Below are 21,366 nucleotides of genomic sequence, written 5' to 3' on the forward strand. Positions count from 1 at the left end.
AAATATATCATGATCGGAATCAGGGGAGGGAGCAGACCAAACTTCGACTGTTCAGCTTGGTTTAAGATTGAAGAGGTGGTGCTCCGCTAGTTTTTTGAAGACAGCAAGTGTGTCTGCTGATCCAATCGATCCTGGAAGGAATTCCATGCCAAGGGGGCAGGACATCAAAGGTTGTACCACCAAACCTAAAGAGCTTGTATCTTGGTTGAAACAGTCTACAGGCATCATGACAGTGCAGTTGGCATCCTGTATTTTTTTTTCCTTAATCCGCTCTTTAAGGTATTTCGGACTTGTGTTATTCCAACATTTATAAGACAGGGTCAGGATTTAATGAGTCATACATTGCCTTATAGAAAACCAGTGACGTTCCCTTTGGGCATCGGAGACGTGATTCCACCTGGTCAGAGCAAAAATGGTGGGTACCGCGCAGCTTTACGAGACCTGTAGTGAGTGTAAATTTGCTTGGGCGGTCCCAGCCAGGAAACTGTTGCAATAGTCGAGCTTTGGGTTAACTAATGCAGTGGCTAGCAGCGAGCAATTGCTGAATGAAATGAAAGCTCAAATGTGACTCAGCAACTTTGTAATAAAATAGCATGAGGAGTGAATAAGTGAGACATGATTTTTCATGCTAAATTCGGCGTCTAACCAGACAGCATAGTTGATATACTGCACCTACAGGTGGTGGAGGAGACTAAGCAGAGGCCTGATGTATATGTGGAAAAGCGTGAGGGCAGTGCAAGAGCCCTAACAAGTTTGATTAGTGGGTAACAAGCTGGATTCAGCCACTGCCACTCTGACGGTACGTGGCCTGAGAAAGGAGAGATTCATTGAGCCGTCAGGTCTGAGCAAAATTTCTGGTCCCTTAACCTGGTGACCAACAAGGAGTGATCAACTAGGTCAAAGGCCGCCAGAAGGTCCAATAGCATCAGTAGGGCAGGGTGACTGCGATCCACTATGCTGGCGAAGGTGAATTTAAGATCCAGCAAAGCAGTTTCTGTCCTGTGCATAGCTCGAAAACCTGACTGGCGTGCCCCCAGGATACCCTCTTCTTTGATGTGGCCTTGGAGCTGTAGATAGGTGACCATGTACAGAATTTTGAGAAGGAAAGGCACGTTCGTAATTGGCTGATAGTTATTGGCCATTGCTGGATATAAAGTGCTTTTCTTAAGTAGTGGCGAGATCCAAGCCTGCTCAAGAGAAGATGGAACCATGCCTTCACTAAAGGACACATTGATGAATGTAGTTACCTGAAGGTGGTGCTTTAAAATGGCTGGCCACAGAATGCAGTGTGGCAAGGTCACCCATATTCCATTGGTAGAGGAAGTCTGGAGGCCAGGTGGAGTCCCCCTCATGATGCGATGCCTGCAGTGGTACAAGTAGGATCCTTCAGAGCTCCCCAATGCTTCCTTAGTTCATTCATGGGTACAGTAAGTGACTAAAGTAGCAAAAAGACCCCGGGGGGCGGGGGTCAGGGACCAATAGGCAAATAAAAACAATCTTTTTTTCAGCAATTTGCCATAAAGGTGCACACAGAATATCTTTCATAAAAGCAACGACATGTGCATGTATGTCCAAGACATACAATAACATGCATTTTAAAACCATTACAATGTTAATCCCACGGATCTGTCTCATTCCAAGAGTTACATAATATGATATACTTCCTGTTAGGCATAAGGCAGCAGAATATTTTGGTTACTACCTTAACTACTGTTAAAGTCATCAAGTGCCAGATCTTACATCCTACATAAAAGAATTAGGATAAATGTTCAATCAAGCCAACAAAAAAAAAAAACTGAAAAAAATGTTTATCGATCACAAAAGGAAAAACCCATTTGACTTTTCAAACCTAAAATAGTCACAAACTCTTTAAAATAGCAGTGTCATGTGACTCAAAACTTAAAACTATGGGTGTGCAATGGCCTACAGTGAGGCATTTTAAATTAGGGATTTTATTTGTGGCGTTCAATGCTAGTCGGACGTATGATCAAAGTGACCGGCTCACTAATGGTGTATCTGCTCGGAGCAGGCATACGCGAGCCTGAAACCCATTACCCTCAGAATTGGCTTCAGTGTCATGGCTCCTATGTAAGCAGGGACAAATATGCTTCAAGGAATTTGGAGAAAAAAGGCTGCTCCCTTATTCCCAGAGCACAGCCCTATGTCACCAGGGAAAATAAACAAAGAAAAATCAACCTTAGAATAGTGTTTTAGGAATAGGACGAAATGTCCAGAAAGAAATTACCGACCCCACCAAAAGACCTAAAACACACACCACGAAAAGTTCTAACTACCAAAACCTTGAACTTTTCGTGGTATGTGTTTTAGTTGGGGTCGGTGTGGAAAATCTTTTTTAAAAAAGGCTGCGGGGGACACCGCCACAACTATCCTGACAGAACAAAATAAAATATATATATATATATTTTTAAAGACAGGGGCTGCGGGGGTGTCCCCGCAACATCCTGCTCACTATACTTACACAGTATAGTGAGCGGGGGTTGCGGGAGACACCCCTGCATGTTCGCATCATGGGAAATGTATAAACATTTTGTATTTGTGCATTTCCCATGCAATCATTTTCGTCGCAGTAAAATCAGCTGCGGAAAAATCACGTAGATCCGTGTTCTACATATACAGCATTAGCATACGATTATCCACGCAGGTCCATTGGCAGATCTGAAGTGGAATATTAGGGATCCTGGATGCGCAAGTTCGAACATGACTCGGAACTGAGATGAAATGGTATGGCAGATGACGTGAATGCCCACGCTCCATGCATTAATAGTGACAGAGGAGACAGGAGCTCTCAGGGATCCGGGAAAGCACAAGCTCGGTCTGCAGGATCCCATGTTAACATTGCCCAATTCCAAAATGGCAGGCAAGGTGTTTGTACCATTGCACCCCTGCAAATGGTGGCACTGGCCGATCTTAGTTCACAAAAGATACCAACAACTACAAGGAAATTGAAACACTGAGCACAATAATAGGAAGGATGTGGAGGCATTAGGAAAGGGCCACTCATGGTGTATAATGCTAATGGAGAAACAGATCCACAAATTGTGTACCCCATTATTCCAATCAATGTGTCCTCACCTGAACGAAAAGAGGCACAAGCCTCATGAGTCGATTGGTAATATGATGGTGCTCCTGGGAGAGAGTGGTGCTATAGTGCGGCGAGTTAGAGAAGGAGATCCTGGAGCACAGTCACTGTGTTGGCCATGCCAAGGAGGACAACCGGAATAAGGGTAAGAGAAAGGAGATTGCAGAGCAAGTGGAATCATAGCTTAGGATAATCCAACTCCTGGACTGTTGGTTTTCCCGGTGAAGCCCTGATGCAGGTCCGAATCGCTAAGTTCATCTCGACAGAGAAGGTCTGCAAGGACAACTTCTCCCTTTGAGTTGGTGGGACCAATCAACTCGACACTAAAGCTACCTGGATACCATTCTCGGAGCTGGTTGTGTTTTTCTCAGAGTGCTGCAGGAAACCGAATAACCAGGGAGAGGGACACCAGTCTGTGTGCTTTACTACAGCTACAGGAATTGAAGTTTTGCCAAGTGCCAGCTTTGACCAGTCCCAGCGCAGGAGTTCCCTGACGTCCTCCCTTTTTTTGCCCATGACTGAGGCTCAGGAACAGTGAGATCTGCAGGAACTGCCAGGAACAGAAGTCTACATCTGCATCTTTTGTGAAATGAGACTGAGAGTACTTACCTCTCAAAGTGAAAGTGCGTAGAACTTTCGCAACTAGCAGGCCTAATCAGCTTGTGACCCATCATATAATTCTTCACATTACAAACTACTTCTAAGAACTTCTACAGAGACTTTACCATTTACTTACCAGAACAGTTTTTATCCTATCCAAGACTTTAAGCCCATTGACTTTGGCCTAGCCTATTGAATTGAATTGACTTCTGGTGAACTCAAAGTATCTGCACTGGCTAAGAAATTGTAATCCTTTTATTTCAAAGTATTCTGAATGCCATTTTGCTCCTCTTTCAAAGTAGTTTGAATGCCTTAGAAACTTAACGAGTATAGTACTGAAGTATATGTGTGTGTGATATTTAACTGCCTCCTTCTACTGAATGTTTTATAGCTGACTGTTGAATACATTAATAAGTGTTTAACCAAGAAACCTTGAGTGTAAGAGTTTATTTGAACACTTGTGATTGTAGACCTCTGTGTAACATCATTACAGCTCACATTCCCTCTTGAGATAGGCCTGGCTGCTCAGCTCCTCTACCAAAAACTGTCGAGTACAGACATATACCAAAGGTTGGTTTTGCATACACCTATAGTCATAGTTGTGTGTAGTGGTCTCACCGGGTAATGCATAAAAATTCTGCCTAACAGAGAGTTTTGTCTTTTTATTGATGTTTTTCTTGACCGGAGAAGGAGGCAGGTAAAAGAAATGCACAGGCCATCACCCTGTGAGTTTAAAAGGCAATAGTTTTGAGGATCCGCAGAATGCAGGTGCAAGCCAATGATGGGTTTTTTAAGGTCTTCATCATACCTACCTAATTTACATACAATGTTCTGTCCTCAAGCCATGACAGAAGGATTTGGAATTTCAGTTCTCGAAAGCCATATCACACAATAGTTTAAGATTATCAACTAGTATTTAAAGGAGCAGACTTGTTGGCAAGGAGGGTCTGGAAGCAAGGGGAAGCCATGTGCCAGGTCAATAGACCCCTGGAGGTGGTAGATGGTGGGACACTCAGAGCTTCTCTCCCAGCCCCATCCTTGGGTAGGGGTCCATATTAGAAGTGACAAACTGGAAGTGCAATTAATGCACTTATGTCCAGAAAGATAGTCAGCGGGGCACTGACATCAGATGCCAGAGAACACCTATTTGTAATGTACCAGAAAGTGAGCAAGAGGTACGCTAGCTGTCTCCGTTAGGGGCGAACCACAGAGTGGGCAAGCATCTCAAGAACCCACTCATGCAAGTACTTTCCCTTACTGACACCAAGAAACAGAAGGGAAATCAAGTTGTTCACAAGCCCCTTTCATACAGTAGTGCTGAGAAACAAGAGTAGGGAAATTAATTGCTGTGCCGTGTGGCTGCCATGTCAGCGCTGCCTAACTTCAAGATGGTGGACTGGAGACCCACATTAACCCTTCAGCTTGCACTCCCCTTCCCCATTCCATCATTAGCAGACATGTTGGTCGGGCAGAGGAACACAACCTGAATATAACAAAGAGAAAGGAGGACGTACCTGGGGGAGAGGTAGGACCCAGGGATGCTGACCAATACTTTGAGCTGAGGGCAAGTAGGAAATAATTGAGCCAATCCCAGGCAATATTGAGACCTGGAAGACAGCTAAGACAATATAAAAGGCGATGGAAGGGGACAGTGTATGAGTGAGGAAGGTGAGTTTGAGAGTCGAAGACAAGGCACGAGAAGGAGAGCGCGTCTCTTTGCTAAGTCAGATAAGTCAGACTTGGAATCACATTGCCAAGACTCTACAGAGGGGGTACAACCTAGAGCTTGGCTGCAGCCGGCAGCCATAGGTTGAATGAGCGAATTAGCAAACCTGCTGGGGCCTCTACAGCCCAAAGCCGTGCTGGAGCCATGTAGTAATAAGAGAAGGAAGCCTGCTGGGTTATCCAGATGTTGGCTGGAGTAAGAGGACCAGAAAGAATCACAACCTGAGTGTATTGAGAATCTGAGGACCGATATCACACTGACCTTTAGAGCAGATTGACCTCACGTGTGACAAATAAAAGACTTCCCAGTTACCCTTCACCCACTGGAAGACAGGTGTCACAGATGGTCGATGGGCAACAGGGAAACCCTCTGGAGAAGAAACCCCCTGTTGGCAGATGTCTTGGAGATGATGTTTCTTGAATCACAGTTTCTGATGTAAGCAGATCTTTAAAGATGGATGGCGAGTGAAATACCAGGGATTGGAGACAGTCTGACGATGTCTACACAGGTCGGAGATGGTGATGAAAGCTCTGGAGGAGAGGAAGGAGGTTGCGGGTCCCTGGGACACTAGGTAAGGATACAGGAATGACAGAGAGGTATTAGGAAAGAGAACACACAGATTCCCTAGGAGTGAGTACTCACAAGCACCAAGCTATGAGTGTAGCGACGCGCCGACCTTGGGTTCTGCATCCCTCTTTGTAGACTCCTTGACTTCCTGGATTCAATTCACTTCGACGAACGCTGCAAGTCTATGGACGCACACTAGATTGCTGGAATGCCTAGCGGCTGCCATATTGGAAATCCTGCGATGCAGCCTTCGGAAGGCTCCTGGCAGATGCTGCCAGCGTTGCCATAGAGACCACTGCGTCCGGCTTGCTGAGACACTGGGCCTGAAAAGCGCCTGAGTGGGGCATGGGAGACATTCCTGCTGTTTGTTAACTGTTGTGTGTATCCCCTGAGAAAAGGTGCATTACAGGTTTTGCCTGATAGGCAAAAATTGAGTCTATAATCCAGGCCCCTGAAATAGGAGCAACAGAAACCACGTTTGAATCAGGGAACAACTGGTGAAGCAGCTATCGAAGCACTGTGTGGTAATATACATGCCATGTGACTGAGTGACATGGAAATAGTCAACAGAGCACTAGATCCCTGGAACTGTGGATTCTAGAATACAGACTTGTACTGGGGCATTAGGTCCTCTTAAATTATAAGCTGCCACTGGTTTTGTTACACCCCCATCCTGACACCGTTATGCCAAGTCATCTTGCTCAAGTGCCCCATGGGAAATGTAGGAATTCCTCCAACTCTTACCTTTGAACCCAAACCAAAAAGGGTGTTAGTAACTCAGAAGCGAGACTTTGAATTCTGGTAATGACTGACCAGGTTTGGCCCTGATTCTTTGGCTTTCATTTGTCCCCTAATGTTGTCTTTCCCAAACAGTTTACTGTTTCCATAATGCAGACAAGTTGGCCATTTTGTTTAGTTTATTGAGCATTTGTTAGACGCTTTAAACAACAGAATTGTGTTTCAGAGCGCCACAAGGCTAACTGGGAAGGGAACAGAGGAAATAATAACAATGGCAAAAAACAGTAAAGCAAGGGCAGGGCAGTGCAGTGGGGGAGGGTGCTGGCATCGAAGGACCTGGAATCCTGTCAGATTCATAAGGATCACGCCACTGGTCACAGCGGCAGTGGGGTGTTTAACAGGGAAGGGAAAGAGGGAAAGAGGTAGAGAACAGCAGAGCTTAGAACAGTTTCCAGAACTTCAGGTCTGGCTCAAGTCTGAGAGGGGCAGGGAGGCTATTCGAAAGGGAGGCCCCAGCTGAGGAGAGGGACCTGCCCTCCACTCTCGGCTTGGAGAAGCATTTGACAGTCAAAGCGTTGGAGGTAGCGGAGCGTAGGGCTCTAGCAGGGGAGTATTTAGGGAGGGAAAGTTGGATATAGCGTAGTTCCAGGCCCCAGAAGTTGTCTGTCTCCTCCGACAGGACCGGAGTTCATCCAACCTTTCATGGTGTGAGAAATACATCTCTTGAAACTTACACTTGGTTTACTGAGTGTTCTGTTCTTTCCCCCATGTGACATTAAACACCATTCATTTGAATATATAATCTAGATGGGAACAATTAACATAGTGCATGGTTCTCGTGGACATCTAGCATGACTCCAGCTGCTGACGACTTGAGCTGGAGATTCCTGCCTCCACAATGCTAAACTTTTAGAAAGAGTGACAACTTCCACCAGGCCTCATGGCTTCTTCACAGACAATTGGAAAATAAAATAATACCTATTGCAAAAGTTAAATAATGAAGCCTTAATATACTGCATGGTGGGCCATTACTGCTGGCAACAGCCTACCAGTGTCTTAAGGGAGTAAGAGCAGCGACAAGGGCCATGTCGCGCTGTTACCCGCACACCCAGGAGTGTGTTACGCTCATCAGCACTTGTGTGATGTAGGGGAAAGACTTTGGTGAAGGAGTTTGCGTTAAATGGCAGATCCTATCTGTTATATGATATTTTATTTCTAACGCGCTCGTACACAAGTGTTTCAGAGCGCGACAAGGCAAGTGAGGGGAAACCGGGAAGAACAAAAACAACGATCTTACTAGGCCCAGTGACATTGAGAACCCACAAGTGCATGGGAGAGGGGGAGTGGAAAAGTGCATGGGAGGGGGTGAGAAAGGGAAAGTGCGGAACAAAGGAGAAACAGATAAATAGCAATAAATAAATAAATAATGAAGGCAACAAACAGTGTTAGTGCAGCCCACAAGTGGCAAGTGCTGGGTTTAAGGGAACGAACATGGTAGGTCTGATAAGTGCAGGAAGAAAAATGGAGGGCTGTACAGGGTACAGGTACAGAGCCCTGTGCAAGGGGTGGCCCGGAGGCAGTGCTGGAGGGTGGCAGGGTGAGCAGGTACCTGGGCCTGGAGGACAGAGGGTGGCCAGGTGCAGGAGCGCCGAGTACGGGGGTGCTCCGGGGCCCAAGCCCCCCCCCGAAAAATAAAGTCGGGGCTGAGCCCCCCCCCCCGGCTGGAGAGAAGTGATGCAGCATCGATGGCCCTTTCCATCGATACTGCATCACTTCTCTCCGGCCGGGTATAATTGGGAAAATGTGCGATTAAGCCCTCCACTCTAGGGCTCATTGGTGTATGGTCCTGGAGGGGAGGGCTTAGGCGCAGCAGTATTCAAACTGTGGGGCGCGCCCCTCTGGTGGGGCGCAGCCTCATGCCCAGGGGGGCCGCCCATCCACAGTTTGGGGGAAAAAAAAAAAAAAGGAGGATAAATGACCAAAGGGTCGGGCTGTTGCTTCATTTACAAGCAGCAGCCCGATCCAAGGCCCCTGCCACACATGCTTAGTGCGACAGGGGCCGGGCCTTTGTGAGGTCTCAGGCTCCCTTAGGAGCCGATTAATGAAGACAAACGAAAAAGCGCACACCTTCTTTTGCCTTGATGATGGTCATCGCGGCAAAAGAATGTGTGTGCTTTTTTTTGTCTTCATGAATAGGCTCCTAATGGAGCCTGAGGCCCCACAAAGGCCCAGCCTCTATCACACTATGGGTGGTGGCTCCGTGGCAGCAGTGGTGTGGAACTGCCCAAGTGTCACAGAAGTGCTAGAACATATTTGGGCCCAGGCACCTACTGTTTTACCAATTAAGCACTTCGTATACACATGCAGTTGCAATTAAATGTTCATTAAAAAAGTATGCCCTCAAGAGTATGCTATCACAGAGAAACGGGGACCCCCAAAGCCAGTTCAACTACCCACTCCCAGGTGTGCTACTGAACAGGTAGATGTAAGTCGAGAGCCAACCAACCTCTTTCTCCTATCGGTGCTACTGTACCATACAAATTAGGGGGAATCGCTCTCCTGCAGCCTCTCTCCCAGTCATCGATTCTTGATGATTTACTGGTGCAGTCACAAAAAAAGATTTTTTGGGGGTTCATTTTGTTTACAAAAGTAGCGCATTGCTAAAACCCCCTGGCTGCCAGTTGTTTGTCCTTGGAGCGTCCCAGGCTGCCTACCCCCTGAGAGCCACCAACCTTGGGTGCTGTTTTATAACAAATGAAAGACACAGACAGAACAATAACTGTGTGAGTCAACTGAGAGATGAATGCACTCATGCTCCATTCAGAGGCTTGTACGGTTGCCACCTGAAAGGTTGCCAGCAGCTAACCTGCCATCCTGTCCCAACTCCATGCCTTGTGTGCTATTCCCTGGTCAACCAAACCTTGTGAACTCATAGGCCACATAAGACCCACAGAAGTCTTGTTACTGCCCGTGGTGAACGTTTCTTGCACTAGTGCTATTAACGCGTGCAGCTCCAAGGTATAATATTAACAACCAGTGTTTGTGGGTAAAGGGCCGGCCTAAAGTCTCTATTTCCGAGCCAGAGTCAAATGATAAGGTGCTTGTGGCAGTATGGAGTTCCAGGCCTCTGCTTGGACGCCGGGTTCTGCAACCTTTAGGCTCTCCAGATGTGTTGGACTACAATGCTCATCAGCCCCAGCCAGCATAGTCAATGGTGATGGATCATAGGAGTCGTAGTCCAAAACATCTGGAGAGCCACATGTTTAAGACCCGTGGCTTTAAGGAACAGGAAGTAAAATAATCCATGAAAGTAACAGGAGTATGACGTTCCTGGATCTACATGGGTAGAATAAAAGTAGACTAGCAGAACAGCCTCTGGGCATCAAGTTTATGTAGGATGGAATGGTGGGGGTCTGAATCACCTGAGGAGACAGGGGTATCTTACAGGTCTGAAACCTGGTAATCCCCTTTACAATAAAAGACAACATGGAGAGAGGTGATGTCTCTGTGTGGCCTGTAAATCTGCCGAGATACCACCAAACTGCACTACCATTACTGCCACTTGGTCTGGCGGTATTACTGACGGATTACAAGTGGTGGTAGGCAGTGTTAGCCCCCATTAATTGGAGTCCATAGGACTCCATGGTGGATTTAAGCGGTATTACTGCTGGTAGTAATTTTGCTGGTGGTAATATCCCAAATTGTTCTATTTTGGGCGGTATGGTGGAGGAAATAACTCCAGCTTCTTGTTGGGGGATTTTCCTCCACCTTTGCCCTCAAACACATAGCTGGGCGGTGCGATAATGTGGCTCTATACGGTATTACCAGTGTTGCCAGTCAGAACTCATTTACCTCAGCAATGTATTCAGTTCTCTGTTTTTTGTCCTGACGCTTAAAATGTGCGATTTGCATTACAAGCTGTGTGCCGCAGACTGCTTCCACTCTAAGCGGGGGAGAAGTTAGGACTGTGGGGACTGAGACGGCAGGATTTTTCAACCTTTTGACACGAGGGGCCTTCACTGAGTCTTGTGGGGGCATCACCTCCCACGGGATATGGTACAGTATAATTACCTAATTTCTTTCTATCACTGGTTCCTCTACATCAGCCTCTTGCTGACATAGAAGGGTTTATAGCTGTTCAGTGGGCATTCAGTGGTTAAGATCTATGCTGGTCTGCCATCTTGTGATAAACGGCAGCTATTAACCTTAAATTTGTCGCCACTGCAAGTCTCACTTCTCCCATAGCAACAGCAGAGCCCGCTTGCCAGTGCCTGATAATCCCAAAATTCTCTGTAATTTTATGCAAAGCTGCATTTTATTTTTATAAGGTTATTTTACTCACTGAATGCTGATCAAGTGTTTTAAGTCTGGACTTTATTAACTGGGTGCTTGTAATTTCAGCACAAGCACTCTTTACAATCTAAATTAGAGGTGTGTTTACAATGTTGATTGTTCCAAGATACATCTCCTAGTATGCCGTTTTTTTGCAGGTCGGCTCCCTTTAAGCTGTACACAATAATACATTGTTTGGTTGACATACTATGTGATTTGTGTATTTTATAAAGGAAACTAAGACCACTAGAAATCACCACCCCAAAACTCCCAATCCCACCTTTGGGGGCATTCCTGTGGACATGGGAACACAGAGGAAAGAATGAATAAAAAAGTATTTGCCTTCAAGAGGAAGCTAGACCTTTGCAAAATAACAGTTGGAGCTGGGCAAGCCACCTAGCAACATTAAGGTCCAGCTTTGATGAATACTTCCCTGAAGTAAATGCTGGCATTAATGACTGGGTGATGCAGACTTTTCTGGCAGAGGAGGTGGTGCATCATCCATTTGATGGCCAGGAAGTGCTGATTGAGGTTCAGTCAGACACTACTCTGCAATCTGAATTTAGGAACATTGCAGTGGGTGAATTTTGACTGAAGGTAATCCTGGAGTATCCTACATTGGCATGGTCTGCTATACAGTCGCTCTTACCCTTTGGGTCTTACTACTTGTGCGAAATAGGCTTTTCAGCATTGGCTTTTTGACTGACTCCTTCATTTTTTGAATAAGGGGTGTGTCAAATGAATGTTGAAAACCCAGAAAGTGGGAGTTTTTCAACATGGAGACAACCATGGCTACAACATTTAGACGCGAGTGCTTCCATCAGTCCCAGACATCACCTGGGTGCAGGGTGAGCCTGGGTAACTGCTTTTTAACATTATACACTACTTTACCAGAATTTCTGGTAAACTACAATGTTAAAAGCAGTTAACACTCTTCCCCCCAAGTCTGAAACCACACTCGATTGCATTATACTTCAGCCAGGATTGCATTATACTTCAGCAGCACATCTGATGTGTCCACTGAAAGGTATAAGATTAAGCTACATCCTAACTATCTGGTTACCCAGAGGTAACATCTTAGCAAATGTCACTTGTGGCTGGCCAATCTACAGCAGCACTATTGTAAGTTTGAATTGTTGATGTTTTACTGAACTATGGCACCACACACGTCTTGCTGGGTAGTTTTTAATCGCGAAACGTCTTTACTTCTCGTTTCCCTTGAATTAGGAACATTTTGTTTGGTGGTGGTGGTGGTGGTGGTGGTGGTGATACTCCACCTTGCAGCTGTACCTTCTGTTTAGCAAGCATGTCATTCTCCCATCCTAGTTGTGTTGCTGGACGATTATAGAGCGGTGGAGTAGGGGTGGTGATGTCTTACTGGAATGCAACTCTAAGGCTTAAATCTCCTTCTTTCTTGACTTTAGTATATGCAGTGCATGCTAGCCAATGTTTCCACTGTTCAGCGCTGCGCGCGCCAACAGATGCCCCCCGCCCCCGTGTGCCGTTGCACCAAGTTGGCGACTACATGCAAATTTGCGGTCATATAACTGCCAGTGATGTCACTTCCTGTATTTGGGCCCCCCCCTCCCCCTCGGTCCCCCTGGGAAATTCATAAGTCGGCTCCCCTGGCCAGGTGCACAGTGCCAAGAGAGCAACAGATCAGCAGGAGGCACAGAAGGAGGACGACAAGGTAGCAGACTGGGTCGCGCAGGACGCCGGGAACGCAGGAGGGAAGTACATTTCTGTTCCTTTACTTTTAGAAAAGTACACAGGGAGCAAAAGCACGGAGGAAGCAGGGAACGGAAAGCAGGTCAGCCAGACAGGAAGGCAGATGCTACAAAAGCCTGCGTCCCGAGCTCTCCGATTGGTTGGCACCCTCTTGCAGGGTGCTAGGTACAACAGACACGCCATCACCACTTAGGCATGAATGATTCTTCTGTAAAATCTCTTTCACAATAAACTGAGGCGCAAGCCCCCATTCTTTCAATGTTGGGCCAATGTATCATAAACAATGCAGGTTGAGCCGGGAAATAAAGGCGACACCAGAACACCCTGCGAGTAAGTCACAGTGCTCATGCAGTACTTCCGGTGACGTCTGTAATCTTGCCTTCCTACTGCTATTCCGGCCATCAGAGAAATGCTCTCCAAACCTCTCTCCACAGAATTAGCTGGCGCATAATGAGTTTGGCTCACGGAGACGTGTCAGACTTCTAGCTGCACACCCGATGGTCTTGTCAGGTTTGATTAATCAGGTGCTTCTTCGGTCAAGCGTTTAGTCAATTAAAATTGACCACAGGGCGGAGACGACAGGCGCTTCCAGGTCACAGCTGCCGGCAGAGCTCGCGGGTGGATGTGTTGGAGGGATATTCTGGATTGTTCTAGCAATAGATGAGATGAGAACTGCTTCCACCTGCAAACTTTTAATCACAAATCATTCCCGTTTGTGGTAATATGCCAGCTGTTGCACAGAATAAAACTGCTATCCTAGGGTGCATGCCTGATATGTTTCTGTGCAGCTTACGATGCACAAGCAGTTCAAACTGCCTTAAAGAGTAGACACGCATGAGCACATGGCATGTAATTAGAGTGTACCCCATTGCCTGACCTTTACTCTGGGTGATTAATATGTCTGGGCCACTCTGTGACTGTATGTCACTGAGTGAGGAACCCTGGACATGCATTGATGCAAGCCCTTCTACTAGACACGCATGAGCACATGGCATGTAATTAGAGTGTACCCCATTGCCTGACCTTTACTCTGGGTGATTAATATGTCTGGGCCACTCTGTGACTGTATGTCACTGAGTGAGGAACCCTGGACATGCATTGATGCAAGCCCTTCTACTAGACACGCAGGAGCACATGGCATGTAATTAGAGTGTACCCCATTGCCTGACCTTTACTCTGGGTGATTAATATGTCTGGGCCACTCTGTGACTGTATGTCACTGAGTGAGGAACCCTGGACATGCATTGATGCAAGCCCTTCTACTAGACACGCAGGAGGACATGGCATGGAATTAGAGTGTACCCCATTGCCTGACCTTTACTCTGGGTGATTAATATGTCTGGGCCACTCTGTGACTGTATGTCACTGAGTGAGGAACCCTGGACATGCATTGATGCAAGCCCTTCTACTAGACACGCAGGAGGACATGGCATGTAATTAGAGTGTACCCCATTGCCTGACCTTTACTCTGGGTGATTAATATTTCTGGGCCACTCTGTGACTGTATGTCACTGAGCACCCTGATGCTGCTCAGTGAGGAACCCTAGACATGCATTGATGCAAGCCCTTCTACTAGACACGCAGGAGGACATGGCATGTAATTAGAGTGTACCCCATTGCCTGACCTTTACTCTGGGTGATTAATATTTCTGGGCCACTCTGTGACTGTATGTCACTGAGCACCCTGATGCTGCTCAGTGAGGAACCCTGGACATGCATTGATGCAAGCCCTTCTACTAGACAGACTTTAAATGATCGCTACTACTGTACTTAAAAGCAACATTTTGACAAATCACTTTTTTCACACATGAAACAGCCTTATGAGACACGGTCTATAGTTTTGCCACTTAAGTATCCTCTTGTCATTCAAAAGGGGTTGAAGCACCTGCACAGGCGTGCCTAGTTCACAAAATAAATGGGTGTGCCGTGCTAAGGCATGTAAGCATGCTGGCACATGCCACATCCAAAGCATTGATAAACGGTGGGTTATAAGAGTCGCCTGAGGAAAGCATGCAGCCAAGTGGGCTTGGTTCAAAACTCATAACCGATCCTCTTCCTTTACACATATATTTGCATTTCAGCCATTTAACAAAGGGATAAGTTGAATGATGACATTACTTGATGTGGGCCGGTCCATTTAATCGACATTCACAAAAGGTAAGCATCCGTAACTTGCTCCCGATAAAGAACATTTTGAATAACCCATTTTCAGATTTTTTTATTAATATTGAGTGGGATATTTTTCACTTTGCGTGCTTGTTATTATTAATATACTTTAGATTCCGGTATTCCAAATGCTCTCTCCAAAGATAAAGCTCTACATCATTGTTTTTTTTCTGGTCAATGAATTTTAATTTGTTATTTATATCGCGCTAAATACCCAGAGGTTTTTAAGCACGGACCCGGGGATCCAACCTATGTTGTTCTCTTTCTCACAAGGCAAGCACGTTGCCCCCGAGCTATCCTCCAGAGACAACCGAATTAAGTGTAAAGTAATGTTATCGCCCATAAATATGTAGTAGACATTCAAAACTAGCGCCTATATTTAGGCAGAGCACATATGTTCGAGGGGAACTGGTTAAGTCCAGAAAATGTGAACATTATTCAGAACGCAAATATGTTTACAGCTTAATTCCTCCTAGATGACCAATGCTGGCACAGGACTTGTTCTGTTGAAGGGCAGCATCATATGTTACAGTTCATATGTATTTCCTCAGTTCAGCCCCATTTGATCAACTAATACTCTTGAATCTGATGTTTATTAGAGGAGCCATCATCCAAAAAAATCATTTCACTGTATTTTTAGTCAGTTGCTGTTTCCATTCTGTGGCCATACACTTGGTTGGCACTGGATGTCTGAGCTTTGGGGTTTAGGCCTCTTCGAGATGCTCTGTCTGTTTCCAGTTTAGCCCGCGTGATGTACAATAGTCCAGGTTGTTGTGTTGGACGTCTGCTTACATTCACAGTAATTTGGTAATATGGGCCTATACACACTGATATTAACGCTAAATATGGTGATCCATTCTTGTATGAAATGTATATCATATTAGTACCTGGTGGAGGGGTGTGGCAGCCTCCCAGCCAATGAGGAGGCTTGGAACGTGGTAATCCGCCCTGCTCCGAGCAACCCTCACGTCTGGAGGCTGCAATCTCCCCCCGCCAGGGAATGAGGTAAGTGGTGTCCCACTTCCCATCTCCCCTCCCCACCTCACCCCATCCACAGAATTCCCTCCCCACACCCCATCCCCACTTACCTTCGTTGAAGTTAATTTTCGGGAGCGGACGCACTGGGAACACTTCTGTCCTCAGCGCGTCCGCTCAAAATCTGCGACAGGCCGTCATGGAAAGGAAGAAGGGACTACACGTAGACCCTTCTCTCCTTTCCATGGCGCCCATTTCTTTTGTTTACTTTTTTTAATGGGCTGCATGGAAAGAGAAGGGAGTACGTGTAGTCCCTTCTCCCGTTTCCATGGCGGCCATATTTTTGTTAACTTTTTCTATTTTTTTCAATGGCCGCCATGGAAATGGAAAATGGACTTTGTTTTCCCTTCCACAACAGCCATTATTTTTACCTTTTTTTTCTGTTCCAGAACAGAAAAAAAATACTTTTAGTACCACGGCCTTATGGGCCTGCTTCGCTCAGACATGTAACTATTGCCGAAGTGGTAATGCCCCCCTGCTCGGGGCCTATTGCTTAATTACAGTGATATCGTAACCAGATTTTTCTTAGTGTATGAGGAACAATGCTATGTGTGTTTTGTCAAGGGGTGAAAGATCATGTGCCCTCAATTTCTGGGATGTCACTTGGGGCAGGGGGTCAAATGACATCACTTTCTGTGATGTCATCAGAGGTCAAAGGTCATGTGATGCCACTTCCACTGCCCCTGGCATTTTTTTGCGAAATGACGTCCCTGGATAGAGGAAGGGAGTTGATGCCAGTTGGTTGGAGTCTGTTGCATAGAGAAATGTAAAAGCATCCAACACAACACCTGGCAGGGGGCCCACTGCTTGAGCAGGTAAGGGGACCCCAAACCAAGCTGGAGGTGAAAGCAGAAAGCATTGCTCAGGTTGGTCTGTAGGGATATAACCCAACGTGGTTGCCCTTCCCTCCTACAGGCTACCATCTGAAGAGGGCACTAAATAGCCAACTCCCCTCTTCTGGGCATAAAAGGTGACGTCCTGCCACAAAGAGGCACCACAGGGTATACTGCCCACCGCACAGGCCAAGCGGGAGGCACAGACCCTTCAAGCCAGGCATCCATCTTGTTAACCCATTCCACAGGGTTGTTTCCACTGACCAGATGGCTGTTAGCACTGTGTAAAAGAGGATAGACCAGAAAACTCTTGGCCAGGGATACAGTCACACATCCACAATTAATGATTAGGGTTTGCACCTTAGTAGCAGTGAGTGGTCACCATCAAAGATAAGGTAAACTATCAGAACACAACACAGAGAGAGCTTTAAATACATGCCCGCCATAGATTTCAAGATCAGCCTTTTTCCACTTTAAAATACTTTCAACTTAATCAATGTGGCAGTGATCACACATAAATTAAGAGCAGATTCACAAGTGATGACAAGGCAAACAATGCATTTCTGCATCCTTAAACAACTCTGCTACTAGGAGCCATACTGAATGGGTTATTAAGCTCCCAATGATGTGAGGACATGAACCCCAGCAAGACTTAGAGAATATGATGGAAATAAGAGTGATGTTTATCCCCTGAAGAATGTCCAACAAATGAAAGCGAAAAGGACAGAAACATGCACATGTAGGGTGACCACAACAGCTAATGGAGCAGTGGGAAAGAGTCTCATTAGCAATAGAGATTTTAGGAGTATAGCTCCGACATATTACATGAAAATATCAAGTTAAGGGACAAATGGCTTTTGTATTGCTTTTTGCTGTTATTATGTGTATGTTAACAGGTGTTCATAATCAGAAGTGTGTTTGAAACCTGTTTTTTGACAAATTAATATTTCAATACACACTGTGGATTTGGTATTTTGTAGATTTAGACCTGAAAGTTTAAAATAATATTAGTTACAATATATTCTATATTGTTTATAACAAACCATGATGTTTGCGAGACACCACATGCAACTATTTACTTGAATAACTCTGTATCAGAAAAAAAGCTACAGACTTCTGGCACCCGGGTTAGATTTCCCACTGAAAACTGGGTGATGCAAAGGGTTGTTGTATGCTTCGATAGTTTATATGCAATAGTAGATTTTCATCAAACATGTATAAGTCTTATTTGGAAGATCAAGGAGGCCTTGATTCGAAATTGGAAACAATAGTAACTTGGCCCCAGTGAGGTTGTCCCAGCAATCACCCTAACCAATCTGTGTGTGCAGCTTTTCTTCACATTCACTTTCTTACCTCACTCAGCCTGACTGAGCTGAAGGCAGGTAGGAGCGAGCCCCGTACTTGCTGCCACCTCTCATCGCGCAGGAACAAAAGGCTGTCGCACATCAGTTTGGGCAGCAAGCTGGACCTCTGGTGGAAAGACAAATAGAAGAAGTCAACCCAGATACACAGCAACAGAGTTAGCAGATGTGTGGCAAGTACGAATTAGGAGAACACATGTGGGTGTAGCTTTCATTTCTGACTGCAGAACCAATGGGCAGGATAAGGGGAGTAGATTCTCGTTCTGCTGTACGAATGATGCGGGTGCTGCAGTGCACATGGGCCATGGAGAATGAAAAGAAAGCCAATGGCTTACACATCCAATACTCTCAACTATTTAGGGAGCAAATGCCTACATGCATGGAAACTCAATGAAAAGTTTTACCTGTTGATGGTAAGGAACATTTAAATAAATGGTGGATGATTTAACCCCTTAATTGCCAGGCTAATATGCAAGTCTATGCAAAAAGGACGAGCATACTCGTTCTTATGAAAGATGAGGATGAGGTGAGTAAGGGGAAAGCAGAGACAAGGGATGCAATGGTTCCTGCAGGTTTTCCAGCAAAGTGTAGCAGTCAGCTGAGCTCTACTTCAGGAGTCTCCGGTATCAGCAATAGTGTCAATCGTGACACAGATCCCCTTGGAAGCACAACATCCTCTTCCAAGTCGCGGAGACCATCAACCGCCACACAGCTTTGGTGCTCTTGTGCCCTTGAAAATAATAGCAAATAAGAAGGGGGGCCCTGGGGCAGTCCAGCACCGAAATGCCAGGCAATTCTCCTCTGAACAAGAGTACCAACAGCAACCCCAGACACGTGTTTCGGTCTGGTTGGACCTCATCAGTAGGGTGTAGCTGTGCCTCTCTAAGAATAGTGAGCAAGGGGTCCACGTCTGGATTCCCCTAGTAATTTAGGGTGAGACCCAAAGTTACTTGAAATATGCAAATAACAAGGGGGGTCCTGGGAGTCCCTCTGCCAGACATTAGTCCTGGTTACGAGAGCCTTACCCAGAGTCTTTAGCTCGCTATCTTTCACAGAGGAGAAATATCCAAAACATATCAGGCACTTGTGGACAAACATTGAAATCAGCGCTTGTGCATTTTCTATTTTTTTTAACTCGTATTTCTTACCAAAGATCAATTGCTGCATTCCAATGTTATATATTCTTTACTGGACATTGGAAAATCCTGTACTGCACTTGTTGATGTTGTTCAATTGGTAAAACATAATAAAAGAACAAATCATGGTCCCCAGTAAATTGTGTCAAAGTTCAGAAATCTGCTTTATGCATATTTGCTCACCATACCTTAGAAGCAGGTTTTATGACACAGTGCAGTGGGTGCACCAGAGAAGACATAGAACCATAGCTTTCTGACATACTTGGTCACCTCATTACTACCCTGACCCCCCCCAGTGTGCCCATCACTGGATTAAAAAGGGGGACACATTAAGACAGGAATTCCAAAAAGCCTAGGGTGGTGAGTGAACAAATCTCTCAACATGATTTGAGACTCAGTAAATGTAAACAATACTCTCAAGTACTATAAATGCACAATGTGCCTTCTTTTCAAATGACGTGGGTCTCATGGCGCAAGGCAAACGTGTTCACTACATGGCGAGGAAAGGGCAGCAAACACGCACCCTTAAGGCCGTAAGCAGAGCTCCAGGGCCGCAGCTATGCAAGAGGATGGAGAGGCCTCTCAAACAGTCTGACTTTGTAAACTGGTTTGGGCATTTCTTTTCAAATCTGGTCAGATAGCACAGCGAACTAAGCGCTTGCCCCTGCTATTTGTGTGTAGCCTGCTGTGGTAGGTTTGAATCCCGGCAGGGTCAACTCAGCCTTTCATCCTTCCACGGTTGATAAAATGAGTACCACACTGTGGGATAATAATTTCTTCTGTTATTTGAGCGCTCCGAGACCTATGGGTGTGTAGCGCTATATAAGAAGTCAATTATTATTATACTGCAGGCAAAAGTCTCCTCAGAAAACTACCCCAAAAAACCCAAGTGACATAATTGGTCCCAAACTCTCTCTAAACGCAAGATCTAGGCTGCAGTCCCGCAATAGTTGCCAGGAAGCTGCTGAAGCTCTCCAATCTCTGGAATCAGGAAGACGCCGGGCCCTGGCAGCATAACTGCAGCCCTTTTTAGACATTGCATCATAGCTGGGCATGGGCCACTGTCTGAAATAGGCTTCTCCGCTGCCAGAGGTGATGAACAGCCAATATGAAGGAGCCTGGGGAGTGGAATGCCCTGGCTGCAGGGAATCCCAGGTGATGATCCAGGGGGAACGTGACTTGGGTGGTCCTTGGTCACCCAGCTGCAGTTGGGATATACTGCAATGGCCAGCGGTGCACAGACTCATGACTGGTGGGTATGGAGAGACAAATGGGGGAATGTATCTAGTACTACGCAGGGGTCAAGTCCTAAATAAAAAAGTGGGGGGGACTCATTAACATATCAATTGAATGTGGTGTCTCCAGAAATTGGCATATCGCGTTGCCCTCTCAAAAAAGTGTGGGGACTCTGTCCACCCGCCTGTAGCCTCGACTTCAGCCCTGCTACTACAGTAGCCATCTCTTTGCGGAAGTCACAAACTGGAGAAGTAGAAATTCTTCTGTGATTGGAATGTCAGGCATTGCGTTAAATCAAAAAATGGTGTGCAGTCAAGGGCCCCACAGTTTGCAGTACCTGGAACGATGCAATTTAATATTCACACTTTGTTAGCAATGGCCCTGTTGCACAGATGCTTTGAAGCAATATATAGTTGCATCAGCATAATTTGAGCTCTGGTGCCAATTCCAGTAAGAAATTACACAACACTGGTGCAAATGTTCAACACAGACCCAGGTGATGAGATTGGCTGTCGTCGGATTATGACTTTGTTGGGCCGGCATCGTAGAAGAATGGCACCCAGCGTTTTCTGAGAAAACCAGGTAAATTCTTTGTTAGATTTCAGGAAGCGTGCATACGCAAATCCTTAATGCTTCTGGAACTTCCTCTGAGGAGGTTTCTCCACCTTCAAATGTGTCTTGGAGAAGTTTCCTTCCATCCGCAGCTGCTCGTTCAGCAGAGAGCCGAGAAGAAAGTCTCAATGGGGCCCATGGTGGCGACTGAGAAGAAGGATTTGCCTGGAGTCACCAGCGCTGGTCGCACTATGGC

The 21,366-nt window shown here is 45.9% G+C and overlaps 1 protein-coding gene across 1 annotated transcript in view; it reads right to left on the minus strand.

Annotated features, from left to right (window-relative positions):
• TBXAS1 (thromboxane A synthase 1) overlaps positions 1 to 21,366 on the minus strand; it is a 548,307-nt gene that overhangs the window by 189,671 nt on the left and 337,270 nt on the right. Inside the window, exon 6 of the mRNA XM_069628729.1 lies at positions 18,179 to 18,295. Coding sequence (XP_069484830.1) covers positions 18,179 to 18,295 — 117 coding nt within the window. The remainder of the gene's footprint in view (positions 1 to 18,178; positions 18,296 to 21,366) is intronic.

The sequence above is a fragment of the Ambystoma mexicanum genome, chromosome 12 (assembly GCF_040938575.1).
Source record: "Ambystoma mexicanum isolate Mex_15411 chromosome 12, UKY_AmexF1_1, whole genome shotgun sequence".
Lineage (NCBI taxonomy): Eukaryota > Metazoa > Chordata > Amphibia > Caudata > Ambystomatidae > Ambystoma > Ambystoma mexicanum.